Raw genomic sequence first — 17308 nt, forward strand, 5'->3', positions numbered from 1 at the left:
TTGGAATTATTTCCTTACCTATCAAGATAACCAAATGTTCAGCTACAACAGTATTATGGATATTATCAAACCTTTATATACGTATATGTATTTTCTGAAGTCTTTTCATGAAGAATCACACATCCTTTCATTTTGGTATCACTTATTCTAAGGTACCTTCCTTTTCAATCATCTGGAAATCTGTTTTTAATTAATGCTTTTAACATGCTGAGCAAGCATGTCATTTGAGATATCTAAGAGGACACTAACACCTTTTAATTAGATTACCCTCCTAGTTCAAAGCCCAACAGGAACATTTATTTCACTATCGATATACAAATCAGGAAGTCAAGCAGACTTCATTTACCCTTGTTGTCAAAACAGACAAGCTCCCAGAGCAGGAAAAAGATGCCTTTCTAAAACAGAACTACACCAGAATCAGACTTAAATCGTGAAAAACCCATGAATTTAGCAAATCCTACGTGAAAACTGACTTAATCTTATAGACAGTTATTGGGAAAATACCCACCAGCAAGATATATGTTGGCCTGATAAGTCTCTGCAACAAAGCTAGACACATGAAAAATTACTAAAAGATAGTGAGAATCATATTAGGCAAAATGATTCCTCTCAGCTCCCTGCCACAACCCTTCTCGCCTCTTTCTCTACCATGCAAGAAACATTCATGTTCTTCTTACAAAGGAGGGAAAAACTTTGCCAAAAGAAAATGAAGTACAGTGACTGGCAAAGTACCTGGTATCATGGAGGTACTACAGTCCTAAACGACCACAGTCGTTTAGACACACATCCGAATAGAACAAACATAACACTTTCCCTCAGTCTTGTTTTTTTGGCAGGCACTCTGTCTCTTAAAAGCTACTCCTAAACACAGATGGCTATAAAAGAGCTAAGCAGCTGCCATCTTACCAATTGCTCTGCTGTCATTTGGGGATTTCTACTGTTGGAGCCCTTCCCACTCTTGCACAAACAATAGTGAAACAGAAAGCTATAGCAGGCATTTCACAGCTCTGTAACTGTGTGGTGGCTTCTGTAAAGCAGACAAACATCTATCAGCTGCTATTGCCCTCCTGCTGTTGAGTGTGTTTGGTATAGTGTTTTTTTTTTGTTTGTTTGTTTCTTCATTCGTTTTCCTTATTTTTATATTAGAATCAAGATTAATGCTGTATTATCCTTTCGCATTGAAGGCTTTCTCTTGTCACACAGCTGGTTCCCAGGACAAAGTAGCCAGCAGCCCATATGGAATATATCGGTTCCCACCAACTACACTAAACAGATGCTGGAGAGCATGGTAGAGAACTGCAGCTTCACACAGCCAGGCCTAACACTACCCGAATTTCCTGTTGTTCCAGGCACTGCCTATTTAGGACAGGCATTACCTTTCAACTACATGTCTGTGCGACATTTGATCCGAAAAAAACTCTAGATCAATCCTTTGCTGGTGCCTGTGGATATTACTGAAGTAAAAAGAAATGTAGTAAAAACTTGTTTATGTTGTGACTCTCCCTTGAAAAATTTTCATACTTGAAAGAGAAACAGATGACAGACAATTCACGATATAGGTAAGGAATGGCCTTTCCACAAGCCAGTGAGCACACATGGAGAGAAGCTGTTCAAGTAGGCCCTGTAGTTTAGTTACAGCTCTTAGACTATTTCCTCTGTTTCCCCAAACCACTTACTGATCTGGTTTGTCTCATTTTCCTCATGAGTAAAATGGGATAACATTCAGATATCTCCAGATAGCGTTCCTAGCAGCAAAGCACTTTACAAATACTGAAATCATTACTGTGCTTCTTTTTCATACCTGCCAGAGGCCAAGTGGCTCAACTCCTTCAGAAAAATAATAGTTTCATCTTCCCTGGCATTAAAAGATACGGTGTTGACTGGACAGGAGCCATCAGAAACCTTCTCAAGGAGCAGCTGCTTTGTTTCAGCTGGAACATCACCCACAGCAAAGTAATAAACAGCTTCAACCTGTCATAAAACAGAAAAAAAAAAAGGAATTGGGAGGACTGTTTTACACAGATGTTTGGTATTTATTCAAGCCCGGTCCTGTGCTGAGCACTGGTATGAAAGTCTGGTAGCAGCACTGCATTATTTGGGCTATAAGGTTTGCAGATCTTCAGTTCTCCCTCTCATTTTTGCTAGTAATTCAAATGAATTTCACACAAAATTTCCCGAAGTGAGAAGGGAACCAGACCCACAGCCCCTGGGTACAGCTCAGTACAAGCCCCTTTCCACAGAAGTTAACCGAAACCAAAAAGAAGTGCAAGAGAGGACAGCTGTGCTATTAGTCAGGACGGGGCTCTGTGCCGCATTCCTCTTTTGGGAAGAGAGGAACTATGCTGGGGCCTTGCCAGGGCTGAAAAGCAGTAGGAACTTTTATACCAGACATACTTTTATTAGCAGCACGTATTTTGAGGGCTAGGAGAGATGCATCATTCTTTGAATGCTACTGTAGGTATTTACAGATAATTCATATTTTTTATGCTTCCCAAGGCAGAGGGAACTTGGCAAGTTTGTTATGAACACATACACTTATGTTATGAAAACATTACTGCAAGAAGACAGCGAAGATGAAGAAATGTCCTGTAGTTATTGCTTGTGTATTACACTGTGACAGATCCAATGCTGCCTGCACATATCCATGCTAAATGGTAGCTAGTAAATATGCTTCTTGAATTTTCACCAGCATTAAAAAATGTAACAACACCTATCCCGCGATGATGTTCAAGACAGCAAGCATGGCCTATCAGTCCTATGGCATGGCACATACCAACTGATAAATACAGATAAATAGCTGTTCAACTGAAAAATGACATTCACGTATGGTAAGGAATCCCAAACATGCACCATAAAAGAGAAAAGATGACAACTGTTTGAGTTTGGGACAGCACTGAGGAAGTGTTTCTGCACCCACATCATTTCATACAACAGGAAAGCAAATTCAGTATCATCTCTAAGCATGTTCTTCCATTTCCAGTACTGCCTTTGACACTGATTTTTATTTCAGCTTCCTGAGCCAACAGGCTGACACATGGACATCTTTTGTCCAGTTTGTACCCAAAACCTTCTGGGCTGCAGGATGCCCATACTGCCCTGCATCATGAGGATGGTGATACAAACTGACACAGGCTTCTGGGCTTCAGCCTCTCTCCCCTCTCTACCTTTTGCCACAAATACCCTGACTAAAGGTGAGCACTGGAAGACATCTACCCCAAGCAGCAGCCCAATCCTGGGCTAGACAAGGAGAATTAACAAAGCAGCACCTTGGGGTTTGGCACTACATGTGGGAGTCAGGGACCATACTTACGGAGCACACTTGTATGGAGTAAGAGGGTCTGTGGCCAGCCAGGTATCCTGGCTGCTAGACAAATACTATAAGAAAGAATGAGCATGTTTCATTAACGTGCAAGGTTAACACAATACCTATTAGCTTTAGAAGCAAAATAAATCAACACTTGTGCCCATCTGTGCTTTGGTTCAGTTCTAGAAGGTTCCCTCTCTGTTGCACCCAGCTAAAACAGCTGTCAGAGCATCCATGCAGCTCACCCAGCTGAGACCCAGTCCTCGGGCAACACCCTTGTCCTGGAAATTTGCTGAAGAGACTCCTGGCCTGGGGGAACATATGCAGATTGCACAACCACTTTTCCTTGTCTTCCTTCAAATTCACATCTTCTCCCACTCCCTTCTGAGACTTCCAATAACTCAGAAGCTTGCTATTTAATAAGGGTATTAGCTTTCAGACTTCCTTGAAATGATCTAATTCCTGCCTCTGCAACTTTTAAAATGCTGAAAGTTCTTGGGCATAGCTGATGCAGAACCAGCTCCTCAAGAAAACAAAATTGCTAACCACAGACAATTCATTCTACTTAACTACAAACCCAGCAGTAACATACCATGAAGGAAATGTTCCTTACAGAATAGTAGGAAAAGGTTCAAACCATTTAGGCCTCCATATTTTGCAAATTATAATTTCTGCAGCCATCCAAACAAGCAAACAAACTCCATACGGGAACGGAGAGGAGAACGTGACAAAGAGTTCCTCGCAGCCTTTACCTGGGAGGGGAGGTACATTTGGGATGGGTGGCCCACACTTTGCAGAGCAGCACCTGCACAGAACTGTGAGTTAGATACCGTGGATGTATCTGTGGCAGGTGGAGCCCAAAGGACTGCAACCTTGGAGCAGAGGGATCTTGACCCTGGGACTGACAGGTAATGAGGAAAGGAAATCTAGGGACTTGCCACACATGGGAGAAAAGCTCAACTAAAGGAACGACTGGAAAACCCAAGTCTAGGCAAAAAGGAGCTATTGTTTTTGAGTAACTTCTGTTGACAAAGCCAGTTCTGAGGAATGAGTCATTTATGACTGTTCAGTGACTATGCAGCTTTTGCCTAGGACTGAATGGGGTCTGCCCCAGCCTTCAGTACAGTGAAGCTTGTACTCAAACTGAACTGTCAGTTATGAATGATAATAACTGTATTTAGGAGTAATTAAAGTCTGTCTTATGTTGATCACCCGCCAAAACTGACTCCCCCAGATTACCCATTAGCCCACCAATATCCAGAAAAAATAATATGTCTCACTGTTGGATGAATTTTAATTTCTGTTTATTTGTATGCAGACCTACCAGGTCCAACAAGCCTTTTCTTCATCCAGACAATACTGAAATCTAAATATGATCCTTTTTTTTTCCCACCAGAAAATTAGTAATATACTGCAAATTGAAAATGTTAGCATAATTTATGGAGGCATTTTAAAAAGCAGTCATAAAAAATGTCACTGTTGCACAATTTGTTCCTCACCCAGTTCCTTTTTAATATCATTTTCCAAACATCAAGGTTCATCTGGTTGAGAATCCATCTGCACAGGGAACCAGAGGGAAACTCGAGCCAAATTCACCTTCTCTTTCAAACAATGTCTCAATATGAGATTTACAAAGGAGTTAGGGTTGGATCTGTGCACAGGGTTGGATCTTAATGGCAGCAAAAACTAATGATTCTAGTCCACACAATTTTCCATTTAATTCAAGTGCCAGGAATTCAATTTATATTGTAAGCGAATTTCATAAAATATCTCTTTAACAATACGGGTTTTAAGTGACTAGCTCAAATGATGGCATATATCTTTTATATCTTTTGACTCTATTATAATGAATAATGTAATATGGCACTTTGAGAAATAGACAGAATTTAATTACAACAATACCTGTGTATGCTTTGTCTTCTTGCTGTGGAAGAAATTATAGCTGGCTGAAGAAAAAGGATTTGTAGACACCTACTGTCAACAAATGCGTAAAGAAATCTCTGTACTTTGTATTCTGGATTTTAAGTATATTTTTTTACCAAGCATTTTGGATACAAAGTAATTTTTTTTTCCCTGACTTCAATAGTAGTGATATAAGGAATATTTTACTGGATGTTACTGCCTCAGAAGTGAAGAGCTTGAGGATGCTTTTCTAACAGCGTGTGTTTGTCATTATTTCATTTTGTTTTATTTTTAACTTGGAGCACTGCAGCAGAGTTGGTTAAATTCCTGTCCAAGGAAGTTCTGTGTGTACTAAGGGACATGTTTGGACTTGATGACCTTGGAGGTCTTTTCCAACCTAAATGATTCTAAGTTTCTATTTTCATAAACTTGAAGCCCTGAAAAACATATATGGCAAAGAAAGTGGAAAGCAACGTATTTACTCTTTCCCTTAATGACTGAATATGTTATTTATTCTCTGTACTCCAGAACAGAAAAGTTTCTGCTTTCAAAATACAATAAATTTACATAAGCAGGTCATCAGTAAACATAGTATGCAGATACACTTGGAAAAACAGGAAAAAAACTTCTGAACCCTCCCATTAATATTTATTTTTGCAAAATTCATCAGGGCAAATGACAGTAACCAGTCTGGCACTGAATATTCTTGGATTTACTTGAGGCTTCCAAAAAGATGTGTGAGCTTACCGTCTCACTCATGGCTTCCAGCAGGGCTTCAGCAGAGCTGCTATGGCTGGCAGCTGTCATATGGTCCAGTTTCCAGAGCCACTTAACAGCAGACTTTACAGTATGTTCAGACACAGGAGCACATTTCTGTTGCCACTTCATAAGTTCCTGAGCAGCCCTGAAAGTGACATTAACTATAAATCAGAAGAATTGAGAATAATGCTGGCAAAGCAAAAAGGTGGAACTCTGCTATTGTTACTATGCTTTTAGATTCTTAAGTAATAATAACAATAAACCATACATATTAAATCTAGACTTGCAATAAAAGTAGGGGCAAAATAAAACCCTAAGAAAAATACTGTAATTTTTAAAACAATTTTTTCAGACAGCTGTTCAAAGTACACCCAAGAGGGCTACAGTACTTTACAAACAGTTCCTAATTCCTATTTACCATTTCACGTATTTACCCTATATTTACAATAAAAGCACAATCAGGTTTTTAAAATATGTATATGAAATATGTATCTGGCTTCTCTTTCCACTGTATGCTGTATGGCATCCTTGCTGGTTGGCCTTTGTGCCAGATCATTTTAACCAACCTCCGCTTTTTGTAAGAGTGCTGATCTTTATCTGCCCATCAAAACGAGATTTGTGATGCAAAGCTTTTCGATATTTTAATTGATTAAAGGGCTCTTAATGGCATAAGAGGGGCACAAAGCATATGAGCATGCATGCCTGTCCATTTGCACATAAAAGACAGAAGACAACTTAAAAAAATAACTGGTTCCAGCATCTATGATATACCATCAAGCACCACTCTGAAGAGTTACTTGCAAATCTAAAAGGCAAGCATGCTTTCTTAGATTCTGTTAAAGCAATAACTTGTAAGCTATGTTGTCCTTTGTCTCCCTGCTGAAGCAAACAGAAAAATCAATGAACACATTTATTGTGCCTCAATTTTGACTTAGCTTTGCAGATCATCTTTAAAGAAAATGTTTTATGTGCTTCTCAAAAGGTATGGAAAGTATCTCTTTTTTTTTCTTTTCAAATCTCAGGTGTATCACAAGGTAGAGAATTGAGATAGGGCAGCAGAATCAAAGCTGGCGGATGAAGCTTGGGTAAAACAACATTAAGAATCATAGTGTAGTTGCAAGTAATCTTTATGGAACCTATTCAAAAATTGTATGGCCTAATTTGCACATCATTTTTTTCATAGTCACAAAATTCCATTCATCTATCCAAACCCAAGATTATGCCTTCAGTTATTCATAAGTGAGAATTTGTTCAAAGATACTTCAATTTGAATAGCTGCTTCTATTTTTTTTTTTTTACTTGCAACTAAACCCAGATTCATTTACTCATGTTAGGGAACAAGCTCTTGTCTTTTGTTATGTAAATCTAGTATTGTTTGCTAGTCCTACTACTGATTTCTGTGACCATGGAAATCTATAGAAATACAAATGACTATGCTTCTGTCTATGGTACGTGGGGGAGCGTACATTCAGCTGTAAGGCAGAAACCTGTAGTGCCTAAAGACACAAGAACGCCTAGGCGGTCAGACGTGACCTCACTGTTTTACTCTGTAATACTTAGATGCATTACCGAAGAGCATTACTGCTGTTGCAAAGTGTCCCTGATCTTTCTACATTTCCTACATTTGCAGAAGGCATATATCAACATTTGGTTTCTGTTAGCCTTTATCCGTTCCTCAGGGTAACACAACGGTTTTCTGTTAAATGGAAGTTGCAAGCTCAGCATTGCTGTGGGTGAGACTTGGTGGAAGTATAGGTATTACCATGATAGGTATTGTAGGTATTACCGTGAAACAAATCATAACAATTTGCACTACAGAAAACACATCATCCAAACACACGTCTGTATGACACGAGACTCCTTTTTGTTCTCATGGTGCTCTTTCTGCTTACCGAATGAGGTTAAATTTGGCAATTTGGGTCACCTGTTCCACAAGAACCATGGAAAGTGCATCACGGCATACATCGAATTCAGTTGGGGCTGCAGTGCCAAAATCCAAAACAACGACAATGCACTGTTCTTGAATCACTCCAAATATCAGCCGGCTTTCACTGGTTAACCATTCCATTCGCTGCCGATAGAGCTCAATAGCTCCCATTAGACAATCCACAAAATGAAGAATCAGTTCTTTTTTGGCTGTCAGCTTTATTTAAATAAGGGAGAGAAAGAAACTGAACATCAAAACAACACAAACGAAGCCCCAAGCTTAGCACAGCTGCAATAGCTGGTTTGCAAGTGCCAGATATGTCAGCCAAGGTAGCAGTGAAAACAACCCATTTTTCTTCCACTATTGCAGGAGCAAATACTCGACAAACGCATCTGAGCTATAACAGAAAAGACACTGCATTTTGTCCTAATTGCCTTTCATAATCTTTTTGTACAAGCATGGGACAGTGCCAGTGGGTTGTCTGCCTTGTCTGTCTCAAGACTGGAGCAATTAGAGTGAGCTGAACAGGGGCAAGGATGGAGAAAGGGCCGCAGAACAGATGGATGAACAAACAGGAACACAGGCACTTTGTACCTTCTTAGACTAGAATTTTGACTAGCTCTTAAAATTTTAAACAGCGATACAAGGGAGTGAACGGTTTGGTTCTGGGGCACTTCAATCTCCACCTTGTCTTTAGCATTTGAAAGGAAATGTAAAAGGCTTCCTATTTGTGCTATTATTTCGTTAACAATGCCCAACATTACAGCTTAACTATTTATGGGTAGGGACTTAGGCAAATTTAGTTCAGGCAAATGCAATCAGCAACTAAAATGTCTCATGCCCTAACAGTAAATTAAGAAAAACATAGATTCGGTATTAAAATGAAAAGCGGGAGACCATCTCCATTATATATATATTTACGCAGATTCACTGTGTAAAATGATCTGTGGGTTTAAAAACTCTCTGCAGGTTTACATACCCCCAATATCTCTGATCCACACAAGCTAATTTACCTGCCACCTTCTACATCCAGCTACCTTTCCAGGACTAGTAAAAAACCTTGGAGAGTCAAACGTTTTTAAACAAGAACATTTCTCAGTGAGAAGAAATTTTCAGAGTCAGCCTGCACATTTCTTCCTCTCGTATGTGTTTTCCTCTGTTCTTTAATGTCAGCTAGGGCCCTGTAAAGTGCCTCCCAGACACACAGTATCAGGCTGTCTGCCAAAGGAACGGCAGCCTGGGAAGAAGCACTTAGAAAATCCAGTTTCCTCCTATCACAGCCAGACTCATACAAATAGCTTATTGCACTACACTGATCAAACTCCATCTTAAAATAAAGCATTTTTCTTGCCCCACCCCTTCACTTCTACTTGGCCAGTCCAGATTCCCATTTCTCTGAGGCCTGGAAAACTGACTGTTCACCCTCATTTTATTCATGGCAGTTCACACAAGTTTATTCTTGGACCTCATGCCTTTTAGCATAGAAAAATATAGCTCCTCTCTATGCCTGCAACTTGCCTTTCTCTAGGCATTTAAGGGCAGTAAGACTATCATTTTTCAGAATCTCTTGGTCTTACCTAAATACATCAACATCAGCCAAGCTCTCTTACAAAATCAGCACCATTGCCATTCATCCTGCTAGCTCTTCCCAGCAGTTGCTCTAGTATGAATTGCTTCCTCTTACACTATGGTAACTGTATACAATATCGTACACCATATTCTAAGGGAGGTCTCACCAGATCTTGTATAGTGGCGTTGCTACCTTAAGGCTACCACAAGTGTCTTTTCACATGCTCCAAACAAATCCTAGATTAAATGACATTATGTAGATACTTCACACAGAATCACATGGGGAAAAAAAAAAGAGGGAATAAGTCTCCCTGAAATGGTTCTTTTCCTATTTTTATGCCTTGTGCCTCAGAAGTGATTCTAGTTATCAGAAAAAAATGACAAGCCATGTGTTTTTGTAAAATCCCTTACGAATTGACTCTCTCCCCTCCTAGCTCAAATGCGTATCTCTTCAGTCAGGATCCATCCTCTCAACAATGGGACAGCCAGCAGCTGTTACCAAGACATTCCTTAGAACATGAGCCTGGGCAGAGATCCAGCCAGCCGTCTCTATAGACGGGCTGAGCCTTTTGTGACCCACTGGCACTGAGCAAAGCAGTGCTTTGCATCAGCAATGACAGCATATTATGTCGACTTATTTCAGCATCCCTATTTGTTTTATCGACTACAACTATTTTTTTTTTTTAAACTCAGCTGAGCATCTTCTTTTTAAGTGCTCCCTCCTTCGTGACAGGGTAAATGTTGCTTAGAAACTGCAGCCTTCTCTGGAAAGATTTACTGCAATGCTGCACCAAGGCAAGAGTGTAAGACTTTACAAGGAAAAAAAAAATATATATATATATATAGCTTCCCTACTGCTGATTGTCATCAGTAATAGTTTGACAGAACAGGAAAAAAAATGATCAAAAGATAAAGTTCTTATACAACAAATGTATGTATTTCTTGTCATAGGGAGACATTTTAGTCATATCATTCTGCTACAGCGGTAACAACTTTTAAGTGCATGGGGAGGTTACCACAATTCAGTCGCTTACATTATACACGCTGCCATCTTGTGCTCTCATGTACTGAGGAAACAGACCGTCTGCATACCGAGAAGCCACAAGTTTTCCCAAAGTGGTCACATAATCTACAGTAAAGGTTACAAAAGGCCAAGTTGTTAATCATAAGGATTACTTTCATGATGTTCTGTTTTTCAAAAATACATGCAACTCAAAGGAGATTAAATCTTGTTCTTATCACATACTTTGCCTTCAGTATGTCAAAATCTATTTTACAGAAATGTAAAATCAAAATTCAGTAAAATATTTTTAGAGGAATGAGGAGGATTCTTTGGATGTATCAGCTTTGAATGAGTCGGAGCTTCTCCCTTAGTAGTAAGCATTGCAGAGTGCATGTGTCCTTCAAACAGATAGTTTTCAGATTGACGTGTACACTACACTACCCATGTGTGAGGCTCATGCATCTGTACTTATCTCCGGACATTAAGAAATTTGAGGGAAATTCTAATGATATCAAATTATGATTTTTTTCTGGCTCTGTTTATGTTAAGACCCTGAGGGCAACAGCTGGCCTTGGTGGCCCCTATCACTCTCACCCGTGGTTTCCACACGCAGGGTGCTCAGGCCTGGGCCCCCAGTCTTTGCTTGAGCTATGCTGCAGGTGTGCCCGCTTCAAGTCCTGCTGGTAAACCTCTCTCCTGGTCAGACCTTTCAGCCCTACGTTATGGCCTTGTCTCCAGGCTTGTCTCTGGCTTCATCTCCAGCTGTTCCTGGCTGCACTTCCTGGCTGGACCCTAGACCTGGTTCATCACCTCACCTTGCCTGGGATTGTCAGCGGACGCTGCTGCCAGCACCCTGCTCTGCCTGCTGTGCTCAGATGCTGCGGGATTGCATCCTGGTCAGGCAGGGCACTGCCTGGGCTGTGGTCCCCTTTGCCTCCCAGCTCACTTTCCCCTCCTGGAGCAGCCCTGCTCTTGCTGCTCCCTACCAGTTTAATCAGAAATGGGGGGGGGGGGAATGCATTTAATTATTTATAGGCAAAAAAGCTCCATGGGACTTTAATAAAGGAAAGGTTTAGGCAATTAAACTTCCGTATTATTCATTTACCTCACAGTAGGACTTGCAAATATTTGTCCATCAAACAAAATACAAAATCTGGAACAGATAATGCTGTTCTCTTACACAACTAAATGGGTGCAGAAGTGGGTGCAACTAAGGAAAAGGTTGCACTCTGCTCTTTCAGTAGCTAGAAATCTTCTCCGGCAGTTCCACTGATAGGAAAACATTAGGGGTGGGAATATTCAACGTCACAAAGCAGCTACTCTGTACAGCATGCTGCCCTGCTAAGCTAGTACGTTCTGCTCCTACAATTACACCGTAACAACATTAACCTTGCCTAATAGCTTCTTCTTCTTCATCTACAGCATACAGGATTCCAGGATCTGCACTGTTGATCCTTGAATGTCCCATGGACACAAGCCAGCTGAAATCTTAAATTATACAACCTAGAACAATTGCAATACATTACAATTCCGACTTCTCAGGCAGTAAACTCTTCAAAGAAAAGAGTATCTTACCATGCTCTGCAAAGCACTACTACGGCAGTGATTAATAATTATTAGCAAACTCTTCCCCTCCAGCTGTCAGATAACTGCAAAAGAACATTTTTCTATAGCCTGACTTTGCACAAAAAGCAGCCTGAATTCTAATCAAATCTAACTTCTTCCTCAAAGCTGGCTCCCTGGAAATAATAAACTATTCCTGAACAGGTTGATTAACAGGCCCAGATGATTAACTAGCAGATTTCAGATTATGGCACAGTGTACACATATCTGCGATCTAAAAATGGGCAGAGGTCTCATGGTGTGTTATTTGCAGGCAAAAGACTAGCAGCCTCAGCACTGCAAGTTATTTCCCAGCTGTAGTTAAATTGTGGAGGACTTGAACTGGAGCCTCAGGTAAAGACACAACAGTACAACACAGTAAGAAAAGCCCTTCTCAGATCCCGAGTCCTCAGATCAAAAGGAGGTGGAGTTTCACAGTTCTCTGAACTGGCAATGCCAGAAACTGGGGATACAGCTTCCCTTTCTGCCATTGTCATAAGATAACAGACAATGTGAATATTTCCTCTGAGGACACCGAGGTGCAAAATGAGCACTACAGACTATTCTACATCTTTTCCTATTATTATTATTTGATTATTGATTTCTCTAATACCTTTCCTGTGCTGAAATCCAATCTGGGACAAAATCTGGGACAGGGTCAATTTCTTTCTCTTGAGCCCATGAAACTGAAGCCATTCAGAAGATGAAACGAGGGGCTGTACATCCATGTCCCACTGACTGACTGTCAGACTCTTTTCCTTCTCTTTTGATTTCTTCTTGTGGTCCTCGTGAAAATTTGAGTTTGTATGATCTTTTCTGTGCTTTGAATCAAAGGCATCTGTTGTAGAGAGAAATGAGCGGATAACAACATTTACACTTAAAAAAAAAGGAAAAAAAAAAGACTTACTTGAATTCTTTCCTTTCTTTACCAGTACACCACAGTACTCTGTATACATATAGCTTGCTTCTTGTTTTCTTTTATTCTACTGAGTAATGTTCTTAGTCTGGAAATCTGCTCTCAGTTCTACATATCTGCTTGCAGTTACACCTCCTTTTTTTTTTTTCATCCATATGTATTCACCTTCAATTTATTGAAGAAAATATCTCTTGTATGCTGAGATCCAAGCCCAGACAAAGCTAAATCCAGTTTGCCAAATGACATTTCTTCCAGCTCCTAAGACATCTCACCTACACTTTGGGAATCAGAGCTCCTAAGAGGCATCTGAAGATTGTCAGACAACCACTACAGACACATTAGAAGCATTATTCAATAAATGAGGATCTCTTAGCAATTATACGTTCAACTTCTATCATGAGCAATGGCAGTGCCAGCAACAGACCCTGATTTTATTGCAAGGCTGGTGAAACTCCTTCACCCCACATCAGTGTCCGTAACTGCAAACAATGGTACTGGCAGCATCTGCTCCAGGCTGTGATGGATGATGTGCATGCACAGCAAATCTTGGCCATGAAGGTCCATTTTTATATTAAGTTCTACAGAAGAATGCAAGCCTGCACAGATTTACAGTTGGCTGGGCTAGCTCCACTTGAAACAGGGAGCAGAGGCAGACCAGAGCCTAGAGTGGTTGGGGCAGAAATGGAAGTGATGACAACAGTAATGCTTCTGTTCCTCAGCATAGAGGTTTTAGGAGAACTTTGGTATTTCCTGTTCATTCCCAAAATACTCTTCATGAGCTAAGCTGGTGCTAGTCAATTAAATATCCTTGCTGTATCTAAGTTTATTTTCTGTGGACGTTTGATGTTTCTGCCCATTTTCCCCAGAATCAACATTATTTACAGTATTCCAGCCCTTCACTTCCCCATATACTGTAAGCAGCTGAAATGTAAATATACTGAGTGGATGAAATTGGTCCAAAATATAAAGAAAGGTTCTGTTCTGTAATGACTAAAAATAGCTTTCAGTCTGGTATGGAATATGATCAGAGCTCTGCTGTCTCTGAGATCAAATACTACAACAACCGACCTGGCTACACATGTTTATTAGACAGATTTGTTCCTCGGTTAATCATACATAAAGGAAATGAGAATGTATCCTCAGAAATCATCTTTCAGTGACAGTAGCCTTCTGCACGGGGCAGGCTGGCACCAGCTCTTCCCTAGTCAGCAGTCCTACAAGCAGGGTGCTGGGCTGGCATGCCTGTAGGGGCTGGCATTTTACCAGCCTTCCTCCTCCTCTTAGTGCAGAAGCAGCAATGACAGATGTTAACTCTAGAGAGACACAGGTGAAGGTTTGCAGCTGCTCGGGCTTCATATATAGTCAGGCACTGTTTATAGTCACTTGAACAATCATTCCCAGTTTCCTCCTCAGATAAAAAAGCCAGCACAGCACCCCATACACAGCACAAGAGACTGGCACAGCTTCAGAAGAGCTCGTACACAGCTAGCAGTATGCACACCACGATTCAGCAAATTAAACTGCACGTTATCCAGGATAACATGGAATGTACGTAAAAGCAGCCCTGAAATACTCACAGTCACTCCAGGCAAGTCTCTTAAATGGATTGCCAGTCATGATGAATCTCTTGATTGACAACTCCTCTTTGCTTTCTTCTTAAAAACCTGAGAAATTATTATTCAAAAAAATAATCTAAAATACTCCCCTGAACAGGTCAATATGAACTGGAGACCAGATGTGCAAGCCCAGGCAATAATAAACGGCAGAAGATTGAGGTCAAGATTTTTCTCAAGGAAAATAATAGTATAAATTAAAAAGGGTAGCTACCTCCCCTGTCAAGAAAGGGTGAAATCAGATTTGACAGGGACCCCCTCATACTCAGAAATGGGGATATTGGTAATATGATTTCCTTTCTATCCCTGTAAGTTACCATTAAAAAAGAGCCAACGTGGAAGTTTCCACACAAAAATGAGTGTGGTGTTTTGGCCTACTGTCAGACAGTTGTATTATATTTTATTATTGCTTTGCATTATACCTTACCATTGCTATAATCCAATTTATGACTAAACCTGGGAGTATCTGAGACACAATTTTGTGAAGAGATTCATAACTTTGCCTATAAGACTACAAGATGATTCACAAAGGAAAAGCATTATGCTTGTATATATGTATATGTATGTGGTATAAGGCCCAACTGTGACTAAAACAAAACATATGAATAGAAAACAAAATGCCAGAGGAAGCAAGGTAGCATATGTTGGCTGCGTGTATCGCTTTAAGACATCACATTTTGCCATTCATTTGGTTCTTTTTTTAATGAATAAGACAAATGAATGAGGGATACTTATGAATCACCAACAGCCCAGCTGCTAGCTATTGTCATCAAGCAGTTTTTCCTATGGGAAAAGCAAAAATGGGATAAAATAATAACAGGACTGCACCAGAACAGACGGCCTCCTCCCTCTTTCTTCTTTGCAGAACTGAACACGCTATTTATTCCTCTTGCAGATATATTTATTCCTCTTACATGAGTTTAAATACCCATACAGAAATACATAAACCATTCTGTTCTTTGTCCTCCTCATACAGGAAGATATTAATGGTATGAAAGGCAGGGAGGACATTAAAAAAACAGGAGTGCGTTCTGCATCCTAACACCCAAGCATTCAGCAGAAGATGCCTGCTAGCAGATGAACACCCCTGTGGCAGGGACTTGGTGTTAATGTAATAAAAAGGCACGTTTACTACAGAGGAGCTGAGGCAGACAGCGCCCGCCGGTAGCGAGCAATGAGACTCGTGCAGTTTCTAACTCTGCGCAGAAGCAGTACCGCTGTGCCCTCGTGGTAACCGCTGACACACGCTTCAGGTGGAGAACTAATCCCAGATGCCATCTCATTCTCCAGATGCCCAGAGGTGTGGCAGCAGATTTTCCTGTGCTTTCGCTGCCCAGTGCCGCTCCCAGCCGCTTGAACAGCGTCTGTATGGGAAGTGCTGGCACCGTACGAAAAGGCACGTTGGAAAGGAGATGGAGCGGCTTCAACGGAAATAGCAAATTTACCTCAAGTGTGGGAAAGGCAAGCAAGCTGATGGCAGCCAGGAAAGCGGTCAGCCCAATGCCTGAACCAAAACACACTATTTTCAAAAGGCGAGCACCAGTTTGTCCAATCACCACCACCTCCCCACCCTGGCCAGCGCAGCCAACCTTCTGTAAGGTGCACCCCGCCTGTCACAGGTGCACGGTGTTTGCTGAGCCCGCGACCTCTCCCACACAGGTGGGAGCTTCAGGGTGAGCCCCTGGGTGCTTTCTGAACCACTGCCAGCCCACCCAGCGCCAGGCTGGGATTTCTGTGGAAACAGAGCAGCGTGTGCCGTCGCAAAACCACCCTGGGGCCAGAGGAAGAGCTGAGGGCATGGGGTGAAGCCTGTGCCACCCAGAGCTGCCGGCAGCCATGTCAGTGGCCAGCACTGCCACGCCAAACGTGCCCCGAGGCACACTGCGTGGGGCAGGGAACCCACTGCCCGTGGGGCCCAGGCCTTGGGGTCGGCCGCTCAGGGCTAAGCCTGCAGTGGGAGCAGCGAGGCCGCGCTGCCACCCGCCCTTCTCCCCGCGGCCCTCACCTGCCTCCGGCAGCCACCCGCTTGGAAGCGGCGGCGCCGCCGCCCCGCCGTTGGGCTGGAGACCGCCCGGTTGCTACGGCCGGGCCTCCCCGCGCCGCGGGGCCCTCCCGACGGGCGGCGGGCGCTGCTGCACCCGGTGTCGGAGCCATGCGGCCGCCCAGGCAGCGGGGAGAGGCCGGGGAGCGACTCCTGCTCCCCGGCACCCAGGCGCCGAACGCGGGTCACCGAGCAATAAACGCTGCTGTGGGCCCTCAGGCTCCAAAACTTGCGTCCGTGGGGTGTGTGTGTTTATTTATTGAGCCGCCGTGCCGAGGTGTCCCAAAACAGGAGGAAGGGTGGGCTGGGGTTGCTACAGTACGTCAAACAGGCAGAGACTGAGCACAAAGAAAAGCTTTCAGCCGCAGCGGGTGCACGGAGCGGCTGCGACCTATGGCCAGAGAGGAAAATGCTGAGTAAATTAATTGCTGACAGATGCCACAACAACAAAGCGCGTTCGGTGTTGTAGGGACCAAAAGTACATACACGAACTGGGAGAGTCGCAGAAATCTATGTTTAGTGGGTCAGAGTCATGTGTTCTTGTTAATTCTTAATTTAGACTGAGCAATTGGCGATATCTATACTAAAAGCACCCACATGTCCTTTGTTCAAACCAGCATAACTGTACACATGCTGCAGCAGAATTAGCATGCTTCTGGAGTAGCCTAAAAA

General features: G+C 42.1%; 1 protein-coding gene across 16 annotated transcripts in view; it reads right to left on the reverse strand.

Annotated features, from left to right (window-relative positions):
* VWA3B (von Willebrand factor A domain containing 3B) overlaps nucleotides 1-17042 on the reverse strand; it is an 80931-nt gene extending 63889 nt beyond the window's left edge. For 3 of the 16 annotated variants that reach the window (XR_014576157.1, XR_014576158.1, XM_083815853.1), the window contains exons 1-6: nucleotides 14560-16726; nucleotides 12680-12904; nucleotides 10496-10590; nucleotides 7858-8108; nucleotides 5954-6110; nucleotides 1802-1971 (exon numbers count right to left, since the gene is read on the reverse strand). Coding sequence is in view for 14 of the 16 variants with exons in the window: in XM_083815853.1 (XP_083671979.1) it covers nucleotides 1802-1971; nucleotides 5954-6110; nucleotides 7858-8108; nucleotides 10496-10590; nucleotides 12680-12904; nucleotides 14560-14599 (938 nt within the window). In the remaining 2 variants the exon portion in view is untranslated. Of the gene's footprint in view, nucleotides 1-1801; nucleotides 1972-5953; nucleotides 6111-7857; nucleotides 8109-10495; nucleotides 10591-12679; nucleotides 12905-12973 lie in introns of those variants that run through there. The other 13 variants (XM_083815849.1, XM_083815858.1, XM_083815861.1 and 10 more) reach the window with 10 other exon arrangements.
* Between the last annotated feature and the right edge of the window lie 266 nt (nucleotides 17043-17308).

This window comes from Anser anser (genome assembly GCF_964211835.1).
Source record: "Anser anser genome assembly, chromosome: 1".
Taxonomy (NCBI): Eukaryota; Metazoa; Chordata; class Aves; order Anseriformes; family Anatidae; genus Anser; species Anser anser.